The 25,573-nt window shown below is 29.3% G+C and overlaps 1 protein-coding gene across 2 annotated transcripts; it reads right to left on the bottom strand.

Moving 5' to 3' along the window:
- Positions 1 to 676: 676 nt before the first annotated feature.
- On the bottom strand, positions 677 to 25,156 carry LOC145318514 (tubulin beta-1 chain-like). Of its 2 annotated transcripts, none has more exons than XM_080159823.1 (8): positions 25,026 to 25,156; positions 24,012 to 24,124; positions 23,522 to 23,620; positions 23,032 to 23,190; positions 7,219 to 7,360; positions 6,914 to 7,084; positions 6,516 to 6,814; positions 677 to 3,181 (listed from the first exon to the last, which is right to left on the bottom strand). In XM_080159823.1, exons 2-8 carry the CDS (start codon positions 24,121 to 24,123, stop codon positions 2,781 to 2,783), a joined length of 1,383 nt encoding a protein of 460 aa, XP_080015949.1. In that variant the 5' UTR covers position 24,124; positions 25,026 to 25,156; the 3' UTR covers positions 677 to 2,780. The 2 variants fall into 2 exon arrangements, with proteins under 2 accessions (XP_080015949.1, XP_080015942.1); XM_080159816.1 differs by having other exon boundaries at positions 677 to 1,543.
- Between the last annotated feature and the right edge of the window lie 417 nt (positions 25,157 to 25,573).

Here is a 25,573-nt window from a genome sequence, read left to right as displayed (position 1 = left end):
ATCAAAATAAATAACCCAATTTTTTAAAATATTGGTAATATTAGTATAGGTTTTTATCGGGGGCGGCTAGATTCACAAATTCATAGTGTCTTTTAGACCGGTGCCGTGCGGGGTGTGTTAACATTAGTTTAAATTAGGAAGGAGTGATTTAAACTTTTTTCACCCACTAATGGTTTTAAATCCCCCTGATGAATCGCTGTGCACGCCACTAATATTTTGATGCATATTACTGATTAAATTGCAAGGGTTATTTTTGGATTTATTTATACGGAATTTTTGTTCAGACTTAACAGGTATCAAATGAATTGTAATTCTAGATTTTTTGATATTCGCATGTCTTTCCGTATGATTTGTTAAGCTTCTCTTTAATGGATGTTATCATCATAGTTTTTATGCGTTTTGGACTACAATTGCTCCGTAAAATAAAAGGTCGTGGTATTTTTAGAACACGAGAAAGTTGTAAAAAAAATTTTACTCTTTACACATGACCAAAACTAAACTTCACCAAATTGCAACTTTTTTGCAACCAACCACTTTTCCCTTAGATGTAAAATAAATATTATTGATAAATGTTTTTTTTAATTCAACGATCGAAACTGTTGATATAAATGTTGTGTGATTTTTGGTTATTTGATTTTTATAAGCATCGCCACGAGTTTAAGAGTAAAACAAAATGTTACAATTGAAAATTTAATTTTTTAAACACACAATCACAACTTAATCTTGTCTTTTCTTGAATCTGTATCAATGTACTGGGGTTAATAGCATATTATTAATGGCATAAATAGAACAATATTAGTATAAATAGTTTCAAGTGAAGCCCACTTTCTAAAAATGTCTACAATCTTTATTTATTTTCTTAAAACTGCATTGATTTAAAATGAATATTTGTACAAGCACATTAATGTTTGATGTAGGATGAAAGAAATGAATTTGTTTTGAAAAAGAATGAATGTAGATTGTTACTTTTTAGCTAGCAAAATTTTGTTAAAATTTATTTCATTCTAGAAACTGTAAAGAAAACTGCGCTGCAAGCAACTAGAATGATCTTGTTAGGGGTGGTGTTGAGGATTTTCTTCTTCAGAAAATCCGCGAATTCGGCTTGTTGGTGGATTTTTCCGATTAGATTTTGGCGGATTTTCTTACTCCATGTCATGTTCCTCTTCGTCATCAAATTCCTCTTCCAAATCAGCTGAAGCCTCCTGGTACTGTTGGTATTCAGACACAAGATCATTCATGTTAGATTCGGCCTCAGTGAACTCCATCTCGTCCATACCCTCGCCAGTGTACCAATGCAAGAAAGCTTTACGCCTGAACATAGCAGTGAACTGCTCGCTGATTCTCTTGAAGATCTCCTGGACGGCGGTTGTGTTGCCGACAAAGGTGGAGGCCATCTTCAAGCCACGGGGAGGGATGTCGCAAACGGCGGTCTTCACATTGTTGGGGATCCATTCAACGAAGTAGGAACTGTTCTTGTTCTGGATGTTGCACATCTGCTCGTCGACCTCCTTCATGGACATGCGGCCACGGAAAATGGCGGCAACTGAAAATAAAAATATTCGTTAATGCGGTTTGTTAGATGTTAGGAAAGCATTTGATACTGTTGTCATAGTAAGCATTCACAAACATTTAATTCTTAAATTTTCTAGGCCATTTTCTCTCTAGTAAATCATAAAATATGTTATTAATTTTAATGACTATAGAAGAGTGCTGACTTTCAAGTCAATGGCTAATTTGTTCAAGGCCATTTGCCCTCAGTCATTATATTCTATAATTATATGTTAATAAGCAGTTAGATATTAGGGCTGTTATATTCTATTATTGATTTGTGAGTATATCCTTATTTAAAATATCAGACTTGTATATTGCTTTTGTTTTTTTAAAGTCTTTAATTTTAAATAAAATTATACTAACTTACCAAAAGAACTTTACCTATAGTAAATAAAAATGAGAAGCTCCGAAGGGTTGAAAGAAATAAAAGATTGTCTTCATGACCGTTGACCATTGAGTGAAGCTTCTTTTAAAGATCCTTTGGACCATAGGACGAAGTTTCATCAAGTGAAAGCAAACTTTTTAAAGGGTGCCTCCTTCTAACCATATTACAATAATCATAAAACTGATCTATCTATCCCAATAATTAATATATAATTACTATAATATACACTACACTAAAAATGAATAAGATTAAAATTCAAAATTTATTAAAAACACACAATCACATTGATTTTTAAATCTTGTCTTTTTCCATGTCGATCTTGTTTTCAAATGATAGAATAGAATAGAAAGATAGAAATGTTAATATAACATATTAGTAAGAAAATCTTATAATTAGGTTTTAGTTGAGAAGCCCAGATTTAATCTTTTTTACAATTTTATAAATAAACTTTAATCATTTTTTACTGTCTTGGTTTTTTTAAAAGTTATATAAAATAAAAAAAGCTAAAGATTGTGTGCTTTTTGCTATTTAAGGCTTAAAAAGCAACCAAAGGCAGTTAAAAATGAATTGTAAATTTCAAAATAATTCGCCTTTGAATACACAAAAACATTTTTAGACATTATATCTGTTTATGGCAAGCTTTTAATTAGTTATTTCTTGATCTTAAAAAGAATAATTTGAAAGATATAATGAAAAAGGGATCAATTAAGATGGCAATTCAAAGTCTTTTTTGATGGAAGTTTTTTGTTTAAAATCCCCTTAAACAAACATTGCTGATTTGATGGTAAATGTAGCAGATTTCTTTGAAAAATCCACGAAATCGAGGTTGATAGATTTTTATTTTTTACTCCATATCTTGCTCAGCTTCATCATCAAACTCTTCCTCAATGTCAGCAGTGGCCTCTTGGTACTGCTGATACTCTGACACAAGATCGTTCATGTTGGATTCGGCCTCAGTGAACTCCATCTCGTCCATACCCTCGCCAGTGTACCAATGCAAGAAAGCCTTGCGCCTGAACATAGCAGTGAACTGCTCGCTGATTCTCTTGAAAATCTCCTGGATGGCAGTAGAGTTGCCGACAAAGGTGGAGGCCATCTTCAAGCCACGGGGAGGTATGTCGCAAACGGCGGTCTTCACGTTGTTGGGGATCCACTCGACAAAGTAGGAGCTGTTCTTGTTCTGTACGTTCAACATCTGCTCGTCGACCTCCTTCATGGACATGCGGCCACGGAAAACGGCAGCAACTGAAATAGTTTATAGTATGGGTGATACTATAAATTAACCCAAAATTAAACCTTACAAATCCCTTAATCAAATGCACATAAAACATATTTTAATTGAGAAATTGTTGTGTAAAATTCTAAGTTGTGATTTTTAACTGTAAGACCTATTGAAGTAAAAGTTGGCTTTGAGAAAAAATACAAAATTTTGCAATCTCAATGGTGGTATGTTTGAAGGCACTATGGAACAAAATTGCAGAAAAGTGGAAGTAATAGAGGTAAGATCTATGATTAACAGTTAAATTGTGATTTTTCCTATTTGATTAAATCATTCAATTTTATTGTAATAATCATGAAAAATGTATAAATTTTAGAAATGATAGAATTGTTGTATCTTAAAATGTTACAAAATTTACCAATGTGGCTATAGAATTTAAAGGGCAAATGAGAGGGAAAGGGGTTAAGGAAGGGGTTAATAGTGAAACCAACATTTAGGAATGTGTAAATAGACTCTAATCTTTTTCTTCGATTCAAAATCATTCTTTAAAACCTTCTAATCTAATATAAAAATATTCTTTTGCTTCTATTTTTTTCTGATATAAGACTATTATGAATACATGACAACATTAAAATCATAACATTGTACAATAAAATGCAAATTAATAATGAATTTTATAGATTCTTTTACTCACAGATATTTTCAAAGTAATATTTTTCTTATTTAGTAGTATAAAATAGTATAAAAATATAATTATTTTTTGTGTATTTACTTTTTACCTTTATCCTAAATTTAATAGTGTGGGATGTCTGGAATTTTTGCGGGTGAAAGTTTTGTTGCATTGCAATTCCTAAAGCCAGTTCAGTTTCCTTTTTATATGCGCAATTTAACTTGCTACCTTTTTAATGCATCATTAGTAGAAACAATTAATCAGCTTTTTTATCATTGTATTCTCAAACAGTACATTTTATTTCTATATTAAACAATAAAACCAAAACTAAATTCAAAATTTATGAATAATCAAGTTTTCCTTTTTTGTCTAAATCTTAATGAGGCCTCCTGCTGATAAATGTTCAATTTTCATTTATTTTCTCTAATTTTCCCGTTATGCTCTTCACTTTTCTTTTTATTTTATTTTCTTGGCTCAAAAAATATTTTTTGATGTACCGCGGCAAATGCAAAGAAATTAGGAATGCAAAAAGTCAGAATTCAAGGTAAATAAAGAAAAAGTAGTTCAATTAAATATGCAAATTAGGCGTTTTATACAACAAAAAAATATAAACTTTAATTTAGAATTACTTTGAAAATCTACTTTGTCCCTAAATGCTGCCAAAATTTGTTAATTTTTCTTTTGTTCTTTTGACTTTTTTTGGATTTTTATGTTGCAACAAATTAAACTTTTTGGCAAAAATATTTGAGCACCAAATTAGGAGGGTTCATTTAGACCAAAACTGGTGGATTTTTCGTAGGTACATCTGTTTAATTTCTTTAAAGATAGAAAATATTTTTTAAACAAACAAAACATTGGAACAGAAATAATTTCATCCAATTAAGAGCAATGTTAAAAATAACTAGAAAAAATATTCTGCAAATGATTAACTTTAGCCGTACATAATTCAATTGCAATCTTTTGATTCTCCATATTTATGTAATACTTACTTTTTTCTTGAAAAAAAGAAACAATTAAAAAATGCAAACAAAATGACCTCTTTAGTCTTTCTTTTAATGCATAATTCTAATTAAACAAAAGCTAGTTTTCATTCTTAATGTGGTAGGCTTTTAATTTAAAGCATATTGTATGTAAAATAAAGAATTTAGCTGATACAATAGTAAGTAACTGTACTTAAGGTGCATTTTGCTGTTTCAATTTCAAATTTGTGCTGGCTAGTTATAAGTCATTAGAACAGAATTTTAGACACACGATTAAAGATACAAAAAAATTTAAACAACAACACAAGATATCACAGATGAAAAATTCTTTTGCCTAAAAATTTTTCATTTTTTAATCTTTAATGTATAAATGTATTTTCTCTTGCAAATTAGTAGTAGGGTGTTATTGTTATCAAATTGGAAAATAGCACAAAAATAAGACTTTACACGAAAAAAATATTTTTGAAATTTTGAGAGTTGAAGTTGAATTTTGAAGTGTTTCTATTTTAGGACTTGGTGTATGATGTATTATAAAGTAGAGAGAGAAGGATTAGATAATAGTAAAGTGGTGATGAATCATAGAAAGATGGGTGTGACTATCTATCTATCTATATCTGGTTATCTATCTATATATCTCTGCACATTGTCCCACTCCTATGAGATCATCATGACTCATCATATGCGCATACACTATCAAAAATGTTCCTTTATATGGAGCTGTAATACAAGTCATTATTCGTTCCAAATACCCTAAGAAAGAAGTTTACTTCTTACTCTGCAATGAAGAAATCCAACCTGCAAACATTTAGAATGGATGGAATAAGAACTTGAATAAATGAAATATTTTTTACAGTGTAAAATTAAAGCCATGTACTGGATGTTCCCACAAAAAAAAAACACCAAGTAAAATCAAAATATTGATTTCTGTAAGTTTTGCTAAAGTAATATCATCCAAAAAGAAACTAAAACCTGTTTAATGAAAATAATTTGTCTTTTATTTAATTCTTGCTCATTTTCTTGTTTCTGTTTGAAAGAAACGTAAATGTAGGCAAGGACCATTTAGCCATAAACCACAAACCCATGCAGAGAGAGATAAATAGATAAGAAAGATATTTAGAGAGAAATAGATATAGAAACACGGTGTAGGAGGGAGGGAGGGGGTTGAAATATTATCTTTGACAACAGGTGTTTAAAAATAAAACCATAATTGAGGCATCTTAAATTATGCTAATATCTATGCTTTCATACAACATTCAACAATAATTTTCTTAAATTTACTGTATTCATGTAAATCTTTAATCCTCATATTAAATATTTCATGATTTTATTAAAGTCCTAAAATTTATTTTTTTGAAATTGATCTAAATATAGTGTACCTAATATGTGCATTGATCTTACATTAGTTACGAGCCAATTACATCATCCTAGAAATCAATTATGCCCGGCATTCTGCGCATGAGCATAGAGCACACAGTCACAGATGTGTTGAAAATTGGCTGAAAACCTGTTTTCACCTATAGCCGCCAACAAAAGCTAACCTAACTACAAATGGGAAAAGATTTTGCATGCTTACAAGTTACAAATCAAATTTCAAATTTGTTTTTTTAATCACAAACTTAAAATGTCTCTAAATGTATATAAATGATCTAACTAAATTAAGAATCAATTTGAACTCAAAACAAAAATGCCGCCAAAAAGAAAGTATTTCACCTGTAAGGTATCTGCCGTGTCTGGGGTCACAAGCGGCCATCATGTTCTTGGCGTCGAACATCTGTTGTGTGAGCTCGGGCACGGTCAAGGGTCTGTACTGCTGGCTGCCACGGGCGGTCAGAGGGGCGAAGCCGGGCATGAAGAAATGGAGACGGGGGAAGGGGACCATGTTGACGGCCAGTTTCCTGAGGTCAGCGTTCAGCTGGCCGGGGAACCTGAGGCAGGTTGTGACACCAGACATGGTGAGGGAGACAAGATGGTTCAAGTCACCATAGGTGGGGGTGTTCAACTTCAGGGTTCTACAAACAATAAAAAAATATGAAAACGAGAAACAAAAGTATTGAAAGTTTAAAATTAGTGAAATATAAAAAGATCCAGGGGAAAAAAACAAGTATTACCTGAAGCATATGTCGTAGAGAGCCTCGTTGTCAATACAGTAGGTCTCGTCGGTGTTCTCGACCAACTGGTGGACGGACAGGGTGGCGTTGTAGGGCTCCACAACGGTGTCCGACACCTTGGGGGAGGGGACAACAGAGTAGGTGTTCATGATTCTGTCAGGGTACTCCTCTCTGAGCAAAAAATATAGATTAGTATATGGCGGGAAAAGTCGAATGTTATTAAGAAATGGCGGGAAAAAACAGCTGTTAACTTTAAAATTGCGAAATTGTAATTTTATTTTAGTTAAATGGCGGTAAATTATTACCTGATCTTAGAGATAAGGAGGGTTCCCATTCCGGATCCGGTACCACCACCAAGGGAGTGGGTCAGCTGGAATCCCTGCAGACAGTCGCATCCCTCAGCCTCCTTCCTCACAACGTCCAAGACAGAGTCAACCAACTCAGCTCCTGAAAAATCAAGCAGTTCATTAGTAAGATGAAAACAGCCATTTTGGACATGGGAAAAATGGGTTTAAAGTCAATTACAAACTAATAAATATAGAATTATTATATATATGTATATTATTAATTTACAGTAAGATATAATAATAATGTACTGTTTAAATATAATTTTTGTTCAATATTAGTATTAGGTCATGCTTCATTGGTAATATATGCATTCAAAAAATAGATTTTTTGCAACCTATTATGCACATACACACTTTTAATCACACGCACACATATCAGGGGGTAGAAAAATACTTTGTAGGGTTACTTGCAAATAGTTTGACATTTAGGACGGGTTTTAAGTCAATCATAAGTGTTTTTTACAGTACAATATCAATTCGGGTTTTTAACATAAATTTTAGTACATTAAATCTGTAGAAATAGAGCCGCTATCAGAGCTTCTGTGAAATACTTGTCATGCTACAAAAATAAGAAGTAAATCATTGTAAACACATCTTTATGATTCTTAGAAAAAAACAAGGATGACAACATCCATAAAAGCGAAGCACTGAAACGGTGAGACAAACGGACATTAACAATTGTATAGTGTCAGAACTGAATAATCATAATATAAATGTATAAGAGTCAAAGCAAAATTGTAAGTAAATTTGTTGAAAAACTGCTTGATTTAGGATAATTTTTATGGACATACTTACATTTTTAGGACTTGATTATAGAGTTGCTTCGCTTATTACATTATGCTTTGATGTCCCAGGAATCAATATACCAAAAATCAGTTCAATCGGATGATTAGATCACATAAAAATTTGTTGTTAAAAAAGTAAAAAAATCAACATGTTTAAAATGGACGTACGGACAGTTTGGTGATGATTATAGAGTTGCTACGCTTTCTAAATCGTACCTAACTATTAAAGGAATCACCATACAAAATTTGAAATCGATAGGACAATTCTAACATGCCTAAATTAACGGATAAAAGCTATCTATCTCGGACGGACGGACGGACGGACGGACGTACGGACGGACGGACGGACCGACCCTAATTATAGAAAAGCTTCGCTTTTAAAAAGAAATGTAAACATTAATAAATGTTGCGAAGTTACTTATGATTCTATTTACTTCTCGCAATAACAATATGCTATCAATCAATATAACGCCTAAAGTAATATTTCCCAAACAGGTGTAAAAACCTTATTGAGTAATTGAATTATAAGATTTCCATTTGGTTGACAGATAACATCAAATCTCTCTTATAAACTTGTGTTAGGCCTGTCAAAAATTATTCAAGTACTTAGGAATCATACAAAATTACAAATTATTAAAAGAGCAAATATTTTTGTTTAGTTTTCTATATTAATCTACCTCAAATTTGTCAAGTCTATTTATTTTTGTTGTTGATGATTTCAGGTTTTCTTGCTCTAAGTAATTTATAATCAATATGTTTCATTTTAAATATTGAGTCTTTTAGAGAATTTGTCAGATTTTCGGATTTGAATTCTTGCTGTTTGGAAATATTGCTTCATTGAATAACAATTGTGATAATTTATCCAGCGGCAAAACAGGTAATACCCTAACTACACATGTGTATATTTCAATAATCCTAGAGTTATCTGATTTCTTAGGCTTCATATTCTGTGAGAAACTCCCAGATTATAATATCTAAATATCCATGATTACAGGGATGATGAATGGGGGTCATCAACAATGTATTGCTTTATTGGTAGAAAGATTGATTTAACTTTCACTACTCTATCCCTATATCTCAGATGGTTAGATAAAACAGCACACCTTGCAAAACCAAGAAACACCCAAAAAAATTCTGGTCAAGGGGGAGTAACTTCTTTTTTTCTCCTCTAAATCATAAACTTAAATAGCCCCCAACTCCTTTTTCAGTCTGACTTTAATATTGACCTGCCACCAAAAATGTGCGAATTTATGATTTGAAGTCAGATGTGCAGCAAAATGAGACAGAGATAGGGAACAGGTGAAAAATATTCTACCAATTTAACTTTTAACTTTTTGAATAGTAACAAGATTTTGGCAGATTTTTAAATTTCCATGTTCCTTACAACCATACTTAGTCTAGCCGGGAGAGCTATAATCATAAAATTCACATATGTTCATTTTTATAGATTTCAGTAATAAATAAAATAATTTTCTACAGGAAATTGGCAGCGGTATAATTTATAGCACATTTTCATTGTTTTTCCTTTCGATTTAAAAAAAAAATCCTTGTTCATGTCTATATTTAAATTGCATGCTAAAAAATGTATGCAAAAATTAGTATTTTCTATATTTTTTTTAGATTTCATGGCTTTCGATATGCAGAGAGATATAAAAGTAAATTTAGCCTTGATGCTGTCGTAATGTTCATATTTAGTCATAATTATTTATAATTTCATTTTTTAAAACATAACTTTTTAAATTTACTGAAGTGTAAATATTAATCATAGTTTTAAAAGCTGCAAAATTTGAATTGTTTCGCCTTATCAAATATCAGACACTTATTTAAAATGATATATTATCAATTAAATTTTACTTTATTCCCAAACCATTGATTTTACTGTTTTAATTTGCAACAATTTAGATATTTTTTATTTGTAAGATTAGGATTTACATTCTTCACAAATTTGACATAAAAATAAGAATCTGATCCAAAATTTTTTGGCTACTTTAACTCAATTTCTACCACCAGCCAAATTTCAATCAAATTATCTTTAGAAATATCATAATCAATAAATTGCACAAGAGAATTTTTTTTTCTAATTCCAACTTTAATTATCTGCCAGCCATAGAACATTACTTTAAATAAAAACTTTATATTAAAGGGTTGATAATATAATTTACGATATGGTACTTCAACAGATTACTATTAGAACTTCTACCAAAAAGTGTTGCATTTTTGAAAAAGGCAACTAAAGTATAATGCTCAAAAACCCATCTTTAGGTACTTTCCTTATAAGGAATTACATTTTTAATGTATTTCAAGAAATAACACAGAATCAACAGTTTTGAGTTCATATAAGGCAAACTAATCTTAACCCCAAAAGTGTACTTTGATATCACAAGTCTACTAAAAAAAACACCTGTATAAAAATCATTTAAGCAATTTTAGACCCAACCACCTTTACCCTCGTTCCATTTTATGAATATAATTATAATCTTTTGGCATAATACTTTTCATGGTTTCAAAAACTATTTAAATAAACTTATTTTTTGGTCTGATGAGTTTTTGGGACTTTGGAATTTGTAAAATATGCTTTTTTAATTCAAAAATATATTTTAGATACAAAAGATTATGTTTTAATATTTCTATTGATAAAAAAATATCTATATTTGAATAATATCATTAATAAAGAATGTGTGTATTCATGCATCAGTAATGAAGATACAAATTAGGGCACAGCTGTTAATCAGACAAAATAAATGATCAGCCCATTAATTGACACCTTTATTCACCTTTGGTTAGGTCCTTAAAAGGGCAGAGGGTATATTTTTGTATCCAAAGACAGAAATAATTTTTCTTCAAAAATATTTGGTAGAAAAAAAGTAATATAACTTTAGAAAACCTAAATTTTTTTTCCTGTGTGAAATGTATTTTACAAAATCATTTTCTTTTATGGTCGTAAAGCTTGTTTTTTTAGATTCCCTATCCATGTTCTAGCTTGTATATGTGAGTGTACGTCTATAAAAGCAGTGTGTATATCTGTATAAAGATATACAAAGGTTTATGTTTGAACTATAAACCCAAATACAAAGTATAGAAGGGTGTATTTTAGTTTGAGGTAGGTATATCATGTTTCAACTTTTAACACTTACACACAGTCTAATTCACAGACAATCACACACAATATACAAACAATCACACACAAATACAGCAACAAATCCATGTATCCATAATGAAAAGCATCAAACGCACAATTTGCAGTTATTTTAACAGTCTGAGTCTGAAAAAGTGAGACAAAAAATGCAATAACTGACAAAAATGAAAGGGCGTCTTTATATAAAATTTTAATAGATAACATCTTTGTGTATAAAATGTGTTTTAGCACAAATTTATTTGCCATTCAAAAATATTATAGCAAAGCATATTTTTTTAATATTTTTGACACCCCTTTTTATATTTTTGTGTAGGTGTATTAACAAAAGATAAAATTTGGTAGCAATAGATTGGTTTAATAATAACAAAGCAATCTGAAAATATATTTATAAACCATTCATTCATTTTTTAGATTATTTTTAATATTTCCAATCATGTATTAAAAATATCTTATCTAATCTATCTATTGATTCAAAAGTTTATTTACAGATTTTGTTATTTATATCTTATTGTATAAATAAATATCAAACAAGGACAATAATATGCTAATAGAATTTAATAGGGAAAACCAGTAAAGTGCAGACATCTTGTAAGAGCAGAAATATTTTAGGCATTTGATTTTAAGAATTGTTAAAACAGATGAATTACTTTGAAGACAAAATGATTAATATTGACAATTGAAAGAAAAAAACTTACACTGACGTAATGGCTAGATCTATAGAGACGCACATACAGACTATAGTTACAAAGTAGCTACGCTGCTAAAAATAGAATAAAAATCCTTGGAGGAAAAAGGAGGATGTATATCAATGACATATGTCCTTAACAGTCAGAGTTATTTATGGGCTATATAATTTTTTTGAAATCCCAAATAAAGCATTGTTTCAAGTTTATGTACCATACATTGAATCTATGTTTTTATATCTTTTTGTGTTAAACCAAATTAGACAAAAAGTTTATTGGTCACCAATGTTTTGTACATAATAAGGGGAGTAACAATAGAAAAGGTAAAACTGTTTTTCTTATGAAAATAAATTCTAATTTTTGAAACAATTATTATAAATCTTTAATGCATTAAAAAGCTTTAACATGTAAAAAGCTAAATTTTCAGCCTAATCTATCATTTCAACCTTATCTTAATGTTGGGCAATTAAGAATATTTGAATTGATATTTGTTTAATGGGTTAGAATTAATAAAAAGTACCATGTGTGTACCATGGATTACTTGGTTTATGGTTAAAAAAACTGGATCTTGAAACTTAAAAAAAGTGAATGTAACATGAACATTTCTTAGTATTATAAGCATATTTTATTGTGATTATATAACATTAGGTCCTTAGGAACCACCAAGAGTGTGGCTTGTCATAAACCTAAAAAGTGTTCATACAAAAATAAAAAATATCTTAAACTTCAACAAAACTGATATATAGACTAGTTTTTTAAGCGTCTTTGAACGTCCAAACTTACTTTTTTAGGGGTAAAACTAGTATAAATATCCAAATTCAAATAACTAAAATTTTCATTTTAGCCTTATTTGCTATTGTATAATTTTTGCTTTAATTGAAGAACAGTTTAAGCTCATGCATGTATGTATAGTAAACATTCCTAAGATTTATATATGGAGAGATATCTACTACATACCATCAAAACAGGTTTCAAAACCATTAGAAGGGTAAATCGAGATAGGGAGAGAGTGTGTGTGTCAAAAGTGAAATCATAGCTAAAAGTCTTTTTTAATTTTATTGAAATATTACTAAAATGTCAGTATTAGAACTTAAATTTAAGTAAGGTATTCTTTTAAAACTATAATGTTACACGTTGATCTAAGGAAGGAAATTGTTCAAAAAGTAAGACACTTTTTATCGTTTACAAAAGAGGAGAGAGTTAAAATGGACATTTAAGGCGATTCAAGTTTCTATTCAATTTAATCTTTGAATAGATTAATTTAAACCCACAGACCTATAAAAACCTTCCAAGAGTAAAAGACATTTTTTAATCCGGTAATTCTAGACACAAGAAAGGCTTTCATGCCTAAAATTATTTTTAAGAAATCGTTCTTACTTGGATTAAAATTACTTTTTGTGTTAAGGTAGAAAAAAAACATGATTTTATTTCTCCAGATGTGAGCTTGACAAAATTGAGATTACCACATACAAACATCCATGTTTGTAAATATAGGTTATTTTAATTTTGTGTGTGTGTGTGTGTTATTGTTTAGCCTTGGTTTTTAGCACAATCTTACTTTGGTTAAAAACTAAGAAAACCCACCCTTCAAATCCAATATGCATAGTTATTACCAAAAACATCCCTCCAACCAAAGTGGTGTTCTTGCACAAAAACTAATTATTTGATGATTGTAAGAAGATATTGATATTAGGAACAAAAGCAAATAATTAATAATAATCAGCATCAATATGTCTTTGCAGAAAATTAGGCAAATAACTTTAGATGATTTTAGCTATTTTTCTAGATTATTTTTACTTTTTTACATTAACATCCCAATATCTCTAAGAAACCCCATAACCAAATTTGAAATTAACAATGTTAAAATTTGCCTAAAACCCAAGACAAAAACAAAAACGAGATAATAGCCTCCAAAAATTTGTGCCGCCCATCAATATTGATAATCACAGCTGTGCATTTTTTGCTTAGATTTATATTTTATAAAATCTAAAAAATTCATTGGCCTTGTTTTTCTAAAATTGTAACAAAATGAAGCACGAACGAAGAAATCGTGTGAGTGTAATCTGGAGCAAAAATAATGTCTGCTAATTGGAAAATTATATGTTTGTTTATTAAATTTACTAAATTTTGTAATATTTTAAGATTTTTCTGTATCTTTACAATAACTTTATCACAAATAATAGCATGATTTAAGATATACATTTTAATTTTCTAAACACTTTTGAAATTTATGTATATCTATTCTTTTTAAAATTTCCAACTCTCTTTCTGTTATCTATTTATCTATCTGTGTATTTATCTGTTGTTCAGGGTTGTATAATCTATATGAGTGTATGTAAATAGAATATTAACGAGGCACAAGGTCCTGTATGCTAGTGCATGTGTTGGTAAAATCAGGATTTTTATTATTACAGGTATCTTACATAAGATGGTTGATCTACAAAGAGTTTAAATTAGTTTAGCTCCTTAATTATTACCTTAATTGTCACAAATATATTCGATTTTGTTTTTAAATTCAATTAAAGAAGGGTTGGTAGTGTAACTAGACCTTAATATTTCCTAACTTTTGAGAAAAAATACCTTACATGAAATTGAACAAACCTTCGTTTCAAAACGCTAGCTTCGGGTCCTTCCCATAGCCATTTTGTCACGGTATTTACAACGATATATAAAGCTGTCTATGACATAAGTTAACTGTGACATAACAGTATTGAACAACTGTAGACGCCAAACTATGATTGTGATAAATGTCCTACGGTTTGGTCCTTATTAGAACTGTGTTCACCATTGGAGATAATAAAGAGTAATCAAGAGTCTTCATTAAGGCTCTTTAAAAAGTTTAGATTTTAAAAAAATTATTGCATACCAGCCTTACCCAAATATTTTAAACATATTTGTAGGTTGATTTATAGTAAATTTTTAACTAGGATCGGTCGACAAACCGTTTGTCTGTCAGTTTGTATTGAGTGTGATGACCATTAGGTTGATCAGAATCCTGCTGGGGGCTTTTAAATCATTAAATAACTTCATATTAAAAAAATAAATAGCATCTTTAAAATGATAAAAATATATGGTATCTAAATTGTACCATTTATTCAAAATTATTTAAATTTGGCAAAAAAAAATGCATTGAAAAAAGACACAAAACCCATCTAAAAAGATTGAAATGAACAGTAAGGTTAATTTTGGATTTAATAACCCATTCTTTTTCTATCTTTAGATTGAATCTGAATATGTAACTGCTTATTTGAATCAGGGGTATCAAGGATAACCTTTAGAAGGAAAATATGTAATAATAAGGTAAACGTATTTAAGTATACCTATTTTTTTTAGCTGCCATTACATTTTCTGGCTGATTATATGAACCTAAAGAGAATCACGGAAGTTTTTAGCAAAATATGAATCCAAAAGACAATCTTACAGCATGAATCACTGTACTGGTGGTTTACACGACGTTTAAATTATACTGTGATAAATATTTTGATGCAGTTTTGATAAATGTTAAAGTGGCAGAGTAGTATAAAAAAAGTGCAAGGGTTCAAAATTTTAAATGGCTCTAAACTGGATGCTTTTACTTTCTAGCCAAATAAGGTATTAAAATGATTTCCATGCAAATACACTATAAAATTACATCTTTAATGTTACAAAAAAGATTTATATTTATAGAAAAAAGTCATTCCAAAAAGTTCAACTTGAAAAAATTGTATGAAAAAAATGAAATATTGCAAAAACACTTAAGTTGTTTAGTTTAAAAATAAAAAATGATCATGTATTTGTATAGTTGGTTTTTAGAGTTCCTTAAATCCGTAGTGTCACATTGATTTTGTGCTCAAGTAAAGTGTAAATCTAAATAATCATATATCTTTAGACCCCATAATAATGGTACTCATGTATTTGTATAGATATTGTTATCTTGCCTCTTTTATTGCAGCCACTGCTGTGCAAAAGATTGCAATTTATTACCAAAAGATACTGCCAAAAAATCTACCAAAAATCATCTAAAAGTCTAGTAACTATTTTCTACAAAGAAGGTTATAAATTTTCAGTGTTCTACTTTATTTCTTTCTTTTATAAATGAAACTTATAAGTCTATTATCGATTCTTGATTTTACTTAGCTTTAAAATGATAAGTACCATTTGTATCATAGCAATTGGCAATACTAATAGATAAGCATCTTATAACAGATTAAACTATGATTTATTATAAACCTTAACAGACTTAAACAGATAAATTGAAAGGCTTATTGATCTATTTATATATATATAAATGTATTTAATAGAAGAACGAGGCCAAAATCTTAATTGGCTGGATAAAAAAATGTTGAGATAATCTGATTAAGCTTTATATGCACATTAGATAAAAGCATATACAATAAATACATTTTATCTTTTTAAGTTTGGCATCAATACACATTAATGCAAGGGCTTAATTTAGGGCGATTTCTAAACATTTCAAAGTTGTGTTTAACAGAAAAATTTATTCTTCTTGAAAGTCATAATGTAATGCATTCTAAATGTAAATGATTAGCTATAGAAACAGCTATTTAAGAGTTATTGCAAAATGGTCCTAGGATGCTGTTAAACGTACACAAAACAGGCCCTGCGCTAAAATACATTGATTGGCTAAGCAACAGATAAAATAGATAGATAACACCGAAGAGAGAAAGAGAGAGATAACGAGGGAGAAAGAGTGGAAGAGCGATGAGTCATCGCAATGTTACGTTCTCCTCTCTTGTGGGCTAGCCCTATTTATTTTCCTACCCCTTTTTTGCTCTTTAAAGCTTAGAGCAAAAACGTTTTACATAAGGATACAATTTAGGTTTTAGATTTCATTTTAGAAAAGTTATATTTTTAAAAATCTATCATAAACAAATAAATGGCAGAATATAGTTTTAGCTTTAAATTCATTGTACTATTGAAACTAGATGTGTGTCCAATAAGATTTTAAATTACAACAATATTGGATATAAAGAATTTGAAAAAATATGAAGAAGAAGTTATTTTCGAAACCTGACGGCAATCAAGGAACACCTTGAGCATGATCAAAATCTGAACCAAGGTCCTGGACATCAAAATAATAAACATCAACATTCAAAAGAGGGAGGGAGAGAGAAGTGAGGGAGTTAAAATGAGGGAGATAGAGAAAGAGAGAGAGAGAGAAGAAAAATATTATTGTTACATGTTCTTCTAGGCAGAAATAAATCTTTTGTAGTTTCAACACGCACACATGCACACACACAAACACACACACACACAGAAACATGCACAAATAGTTATTGTGCAGCTTGAGTAGTTTATCTATCTATCTATTATGTAGATATCTATCTATCTATATCGTAGATTATCTATTTATCTATTCTATTCGTTATCTATTAAGTTATCAATTTATAATAGTTTTTCCAGCAATTCAAAAGCAGACCTGTATATCTATTGAGAATATTGTCAACCCCCAAAATCAACCTTAAGATTTATATTTTGATAATAATACAAAAACTCATACTTAAATCTTTAATGTTTGATCACAAAGCATTTGATTTCAATTTAAAAGCTGAATAAAAATCAAGTTAATATTGTTGGGAAAAAAATACAAAATATTCTTTTGAATCTCTATCTTTTACCCTAAAAATGATGTAAGAAAAAAATACTTTAATTTAATTTAATGATACCAATTTTAATTTATTTAATCTAAGCATTGTTATATAAGATTAATTCAAGTTCGTTTCAGAAAAAAAAATCATATAATCAAAATTATTTATGAAATAAAGATTTTTTTCAAATTAAAATTTTTTTTTCAAATATTATGAACAAACTAAAGAAATGTGTGTTAAGGCATATTTGATGTGCATATTTTATACACAATATATGCATGATATAATTTAATTAAAAATTCAATATTTTAATGGCTGATTTGATTTACAATTATTCATCCTGCCCCCCCCCCCCTCAATCTCAGCAGGGTTTTGCTTGCAACTTAACATCAAATTTTGGTTTTACTGGATTTAATAAAAATGTGTAAATCATACCTAGGTTATAACTTATCCTCTAGTCAAAATAATCATCATTGGAACAACAGATGTTCAACATTTTTGCAGTTTATTGCAGTAGATAATAAAAAAATATTACCAATTTGATTTAAGATTTACTTTAATATTTTATTATCTAAAGTTTAAATTTATATAAAAATGAGTGATTAAAATGAAAATTTAGTTTCTTAATTACAAAAACATGAAAATTCAAGAATTTTAAAATTTTAACTCCTACTCAAATTTTAAAAAAGGTGATTAAGAATTTTTTAATTTGTACATGTATGTATCTATTTTGAACCTGTTCATATTTTTAGTTAATTTTATGCAAAAAAACAAATAACATTTTTTAATCTACTAAATTAACTTTGCACAAAAAAACTGCAGATTTAAAAAGACTTATTAAGTTATTATTTCAAGCATATAAGTATAACCATTTGAAAACTTTAGTTTTTATCTTTAAACTAACATTAGGTTACAAATATATTCTCTAGATTAACCCTAATCTCGCAGTTTTATTTTTGTATTCCTCACGTTGTCTGAACCAAATAGGACCACTTAAAAATCAAGTATGCATGCAAGTGTTCATTTTAAGAGATTATTAGAATTGAAAAATCTATAGAAATACAGAAAACTTAGAGCCTTGGCTAGACTAAAAATATACAGCCATGGCATTATACAAGAGGTCTTTGAGAACCCCTATTACGCGTGGGAGGCTTAAAATGGATTCAAGTTAATCTACAATATACACACTACACATATATGTTACCACAATAATTTATTTCTAACCTGTTCCTTCAAATCAAAATTGCCTATTTCCAAAACTTGTACTATGTGTACTTCAATAGCTTACCATAATTTAGTGTATAGAATACTTATGTTTAAATGCAGTACGAATCCTAAAGTAAACCATGTTGGCCAATCAATCTTAATGGAGCCTTTCCGCGAAGGTATCAGGTTAATTAACCTTATTATTAATGGGCTAACCTTGCTTGCTACCAACACATATCAGTCTTTCATTAACCCTTTAAACAATAGAAAAAAAGAGAATATTTTCAAATTTAAAATACTCTATTTAAATATAGCTTTTGTTTGATTTTGACATAAAAATTTATTAATTTGGAATGAACAGAACATTAGCAATTAATGATATACAAGAATTTCAGCCTATATGCCATTCATCCACATAAACACACCTGGAGAAAAATTAAAGGTGCCTAGAGTTGCTTTATATTCTAGTATAACAGTTAAATATCATCCCATGTCAGCCTTATAGTTTATTGTAAATCTAGGATACCTTTTGACTTTAGGCCATTGTATTATGCATAATTTGAAAAACTAGCATTTCCGCTGCCGCCTAAAACTAAATTGCAGTGTAACCTAGTTCCATTAAGATACTTCAACAATTAAAATGATGCATTTCAAATATAAAAGACTTGATTTAAACTTCTTTTTCCGCACATTTTTAAAACATTAACAAGAATTGAAAGAATTTTATGTAGATTGGTTTTATAACGCTAAAGCCTAAAAAGTCGTGTCCATTTTATGCCATATTTAACATTTCCAAATTTGAATTCTGATGAAAAAAAATCAATTTTGCAATTTTAAAACAGAGAGCTCAAAAACTCGTGGAAAAGGACTATTAATATAAAAAGATTTGAATGACATTAACAAAATTTCAAATTCACTAAGATTTTTCTTACTATCATAAATCATGAGAAACCCTAATCTTTACCTGTCCTATTTTAAAACTTTTTTTATTTTGTCATTCTTTAGAATTTAAAGAAGAGCAATAGAATATTGCTTTAATTCTTTTATAGTGCACAATATAATTTTCAAATTTTTTCTTCCAGTTTTAGCACGAAATTGGCATTTTTTGCTAAAAAATATTGTGCCTCATTTCAAGTGGAGAAAATTAAATTTTTGCATCGTTGAAAAGATAATTATTGAAAGCAAATTTGAATAAATTATTTAAGATTTCACTTAAAAATTAAGATTAAAATGAAACTCCATAAATTCTGCATTACAAGAAGATTTTGGGTGGATAAGATTAAGACCAGGTGAATAATGATTGTTGGGTCCAGGAGGTGACAGGTTTAAGCCCAGTACAATGTACATTACATACAAATATGTGTAAAGTAAGAATTGCTGTCCCTAATTGGCGTACAGTGGCTTAGCAGACTGAGTTTATAGCGAATTTATGTTTATACAATATATAATAAATTCCTTTTTATTTCAATAGAATCATCATTTAAGCCATAAAGCAAATGTTTATTAGCCCATTTTTAGGTTCAGGTTAAGAATCAATACTTGATTGCATAAACCTTGTTTAGAAGTCCCAATACATTTTGATACTACTTTGTCTTTTTACAGGCGTAATTTTATACTGGATTTACTAATAATGCTTCGATTCTTATTTAGCAACATATTTTGCCTCAGATTGTAAATTGCTCTGGCTTCCCAGTGTCAATTGTATGGCAAGAGTATGGACACCCAAGATTCTTGCTGATTATGGTAGGTGTCAAATGCATGACTATACAGTCAGGGCAAAATGAAATATGAGCCTAGGCACACATACCACGGAATGGATTATTTATTCTGTAGAAAAGAATGGCTCTGGGAAAAATAAACTATACTTGTCTTAATATTCATTAAAAGATGCAATTGTTGTTATAAGTTGATGTAATAACTAAAAACTTCAAAGAAAATGTTGAATCAAACCAACAAAAAGTGCAAAGAAAAATGTTTGTCTTAAGATATCCCTATCCTTAACATATTGTAGGCTTGCACACAGGCATACACATAGGCCTACATTCTTTGCAGGATTATCCATCAACAAGGAGAATAATTCTCCAAAACAGAGTACAACCAAACATATAATATACACTAAGTTTTCTATTTTATAACCATAAAACGTTAACGAATGTCTTCAACAACACACTTTATGAATCGTTATCCACATCTAGCTTGAATATTCTTGAATAAAAGTGAGATTAGGAAGAAAAGTGGGAAGTAGGTAGATGAGAATTTGGTTGAAATCTATTCTTAATATTTTTTGAATATGCAGACATATGTTATCATAGACCCTTCTCTTCAAACCATATACATTAGATTTATCGTTCTAGAATCAGCATTAACATGTTTTAATAATTACATGAAAATTGGAAATAACAGAAGATCTTATTTTTTTGGTGAAATCAATAAATCTTTAAATCATTATAAAGTTATGAATATTAAAATAAATTCGACAAATTAATTGAATATCTTCAGATATTAACAGCGTATTTATTTTAATAGAAACAGAGGGAGTAAGGGATCTATTTAAAATCTAATGCCTAGACAAGCTCCATTCATTTGTTTATATTGATTCAAATTTCATGGTATCTCAAATTTGTTATCATGCAGCTAGATCAAATCATCATAACAACCTGTCTAGGGATAAATATGAACACCTGGCTATAACACTCCTAAAGGTTTGCCTGGGCTGTTATTCTTGTGTGATTAAACATTGCTATTGACTGAAAAATCAAGATATTGTATACTCATTTCTATTTAACAGGTGTGCTCAACAAAACTTTGAATCATTAATGATTCAACTTTATCTCTAATTATGTGTGTTAAAATATTGTTATTCTGCACATTATAATGTTGCACAGTTACCTAAGTTTAAAATCACTTATTTTTTTTCTCTAAAAAATTAACAAATAACTTCAAATTACATTTCTTTATATTCAATTGCAATATTGTTGAAAATTCAAGAAATTAAAAAAAACTCCCAAGAAAAAAGCAAGGCAAAGCATGTGAAAAGAATTCAATGATTAAATAATTACAAGAATCTTCCAACAAATGCATGCATGGATGGATGAATAGATAGATAATTAAACGAATGGATAGATAGATATATAGATAGATAGGTGGATGGCATATTCTTTGATTTAATTGATTATTTCGCATACAATAGACGAGGATAATTTAAAATCTCGCAGCCAAATTGACAATAATACAGAAGTTAAATTAGAGGGTAGAAAATGTTCTGTGAACGCAAACAGTCAAAATACAAGAAAAAACGAATAGTACCCTTTTAAAGAAATTTCAATCTATTACTGATAACTTAAAATAATTCAGCAAACAAAAATATTAGCTTTTAACAGCAAGTAAAGCGTGGAATAATAATTTAACAAACACAACTGTAAATTAAATTTAGTTAGACAAATTAAATTACAAAGGGTGGTTACTTTTGCTAAATATTTTCTGAAACATGTATCTATACAGTGAAGAATTAATTTTTATATTTTAAATTTACCAATTAGAATTAAGTAAAAATATATATATATAGGAAAAAATGCCTATTTTTAACTGTAATGATTTGAAAAGTGCTATGCACTAATTAAAGCCCTATAATAGAGGCCTAGAGTAGCTCAAAATTGCCCTAATAATATTTTTCAAATAGGGCCTGAACTTGGCAACTTAGAGGGATTACCTTTCAGGCCTTTGGACTGTAATTAACTTTAACAATAGCAGTGTTTCAGGCCCCATTATTTCACAGAGATGGATAGATATTGAAATTAAATTATTAAAAATCTAAATTTAAAAAAAAAGTTTACATTAAGAAAATACAAATTTGTTTTTTTTTTAACAATTTTAAGATTTTTATCTAAACATCGAATTCTGATCAATTCTACAATTTAATTTTTACCAGACATGTACTTTTCCTCAAATTATAAAGCTAAAGAAAATTAAAATTGATCAGTGTCATGGTGGGTTTTAATATACTTCCTATTTTGGACTTTTAATAAATAAAAACATTTATAAGTAATACATTTTTATACAGCTCTACAAAGTATAAAATAAAAGATATAATACCTACAATTATAATTATGCTTTTAATAATAAAAATGTTGACTTTTAAACCCATTTCCTTTAACAAATATAGATATATTTTATTTAAATATACAGGTAAAAACGTATTCCCATACATGAAATTTTTATTACAATATCTTATTTTACATTTTATTTAGATATTTTCTAAAACTTTATCGTCTATTACAAGAAAATATTAAACACAATATTCAAATTGTAATAAAAATTCCATTAATAGGAAGAGTTTTTAGAATAGAGTATTAGTTTAAAAGGAGTGGACTTACCTTCTGTATAGTGACCCTTCGCCCAATTGTTTCCTGCTCCGCTCTGGCCAAAGACAAAGTTGTCTGGTCTGAAGATACCTCCATAGGGTCCGGATCTGACGGAGTCCATGGTTCCGGGCTCCAGATCAACCAGAATACAACGTGGCACAAATTTTCCCCCTAAATTAAGAAAAGTTCATATAAAGGACAAAATGCCACATTAAAATTTTTATAGATTGTAAAAATACATATAAAGACAGAATAGACAGGAAAAAACTATAAATTATTTTCAAAAGTTAGTTCTGATTTATGCATGAAAATTATGTCTTTTATAGAGATCTTTGTTTAAGGATGGATAATTTTTATAAATGAAATTAGATCGATGGATAAACAGACAGAAATTTTGATAGAAAAATAGAAAAAGAGGAAGTCTAATGTATCCTGTTGTTATTGTAGATAGATAATTAGACAGAAAGTTAATTGCTAGCTAGATAGCTAGATATCTGTGTACCTGATGTAAGTTTGTGTCCCTTGTCCTTGAGTTCTGGGCTGAGACCCATGGCCTCATTGTAGTATACTTCAATTCTCTCCAGCTGCAGCTCAGAGGTACCTTAATTATTATCAATTTATTAACTGTATAAGTTCAGGAATCTAAAGGGATAAGTCAATGGTCGATAAATTGATGTACATCCCCAACGTTAATACAAATAAATTATCCCTTCTGTAGATTACAATTAGTGATTGAAACGTTTGGACACTAAACTTAATAAACCAACCAATCAAAATCCATTAATAGTCCCCTAAGTTGTAAAGCCAACAAATAAGAAAACGTTATTATAAAACTTTAGTTGCTAGTGTAATAAACAGCCCATTGTCCCCCTCTCTCTCTCTATGGTATAAGTTAGAAAAGCATACTATTTGTAAATAAAAGAAAACAATAAATTGTCTTTAGATTTAAAACTTACAAGGTCTTATTTTAGGAAAAGTTGGGAGTTAATTACCTTGGTAGCCTCCATCTGGACTGATGCCGTGCTCATCAGAAATAATCTCCCAGAACTTGGCACCAATCTGGTTACCACACTGACCAGCTTGAATATGAACAATTTCTCTCATTCTAGGATAGATAGATACATTTACAGTTCGATATGAATAAATAGATAGACAGATAGAAATTTAAAGTTGCAGTTGATTAAGATGGATTAACAGATGATTACATGAATTAGCAGTGCCGCAATAGTTATCATCACCAACAGAATTATGTTTGGAACCGAGTAAAAATACTCAAGAAAATTTTTTAACAATATCTTAATGACCGTCAGTCGGACTATTGGACATAACATGTACTATTCGTAGAGTAGAATGGCTATTTAATAAAGATAATAACACAATTATTTAGTTGTAAAACAATTATCACCTCCCAAAAATAAAACTTGTATGAAAGTTATTGCTAAAAAAAATGTATGAAGTATAATCTTAATCTAAATGTCTAAAAAGAATTTGCCTAATATTTATGGGAACAGGGAAAGCTATCCTAAAAAGTAAAGACGGGGAAACATTGAATAATTTGACTGGTTGCAAAGCTAATGGCAAAATATATTTTTTCATCACAAATATATGATAATTTTTAAATTCATAAATAGGAGAAATTGTATACTTTAATTAACGTGCATTTAAATCTTTACTCAAGCTTGTCTGTCTTATTCTACTAATTATTTTTTTATAATCGCTGCCCTGCTCATACTAAATATATGGAGTGAAAGTTTCTAGAGGTCAAATAATTCATAACCATAAGAAAAATTAACATAAAAATAAAGCAAATTATAGACAAATAAGGAACTTTTTCACTAATAGGCATTAATAAATCATCATTAGAAAATTAAATCAATTTTGGCAATTGCTATTTTTTTGCAAAACTAATGAAATAGAAATTCAAAGATTAAGAATGTTACAAAGTTTCTAATACAAAAACACATATCTAAAAATACTATATAAAATCACATATATAAAAAACATACTTGTTTGATTGGTTTGTGTTTACTGTTTAGCGGATGGGCTAAGAGTGAAGCATATAAGGCCAATCTAAACGTCAAGTAATACTTTTCCACAAGTCTCCCCCCTGTAACCCTCCTCCTTTAGTTAAAAATGTATCTTTCTATTACTCCCATAAACCGGGTCCCCCACTACCCCTTTTTTACCTCCCCCCTACTCATGCCCGGTTACTCCCCTTTTCTGAATTAAATGCATGTTGAAAACCATTCTCCGCCATTCCCTTTCTAAATCCTAGCAATTTCCCAAAATTGTTTCTAAAAATTAAACAGTAAAACTCAAAAAACTTTATTTGTCTTTTTTGAGATTTTTAAAGTAACCCCGTGCTTTTTGTTTTCTTTTTTCATCTAAAACTTTGGTCAATTACATATCCAGGGGGGGTCCGAAATAATTTTGATTGTAAATTACCCCCCCCCCCCCTTTTGGAAGAGTACCTAATTTTTGCATCGCCCCCAATTTCAATGTCCCTCCAATTTTAAAAGCGTGCAACAGGTGTATTTACTATTTCTACTATTTA

The sequence above is a fragment of the Acartia tonsa genome, chromosome 1 (genome assembly GCF_053477335.1).
Source record: "Acartia tonsa isolate MP-2025a chromosome 1, ASM5347733v1, whole genome shotgun sequence".
Lineage (NCBI taxonomy): Eukaryota > Metazoa > Arthropoda > Copepoda > Calanoida > Acartiidae > Acartia > Acartia tonsa.
Note: the sequence above shows the minus strand (reverse complement) of the source record. Positions and strands in the feature narration are given on the sequence as shown.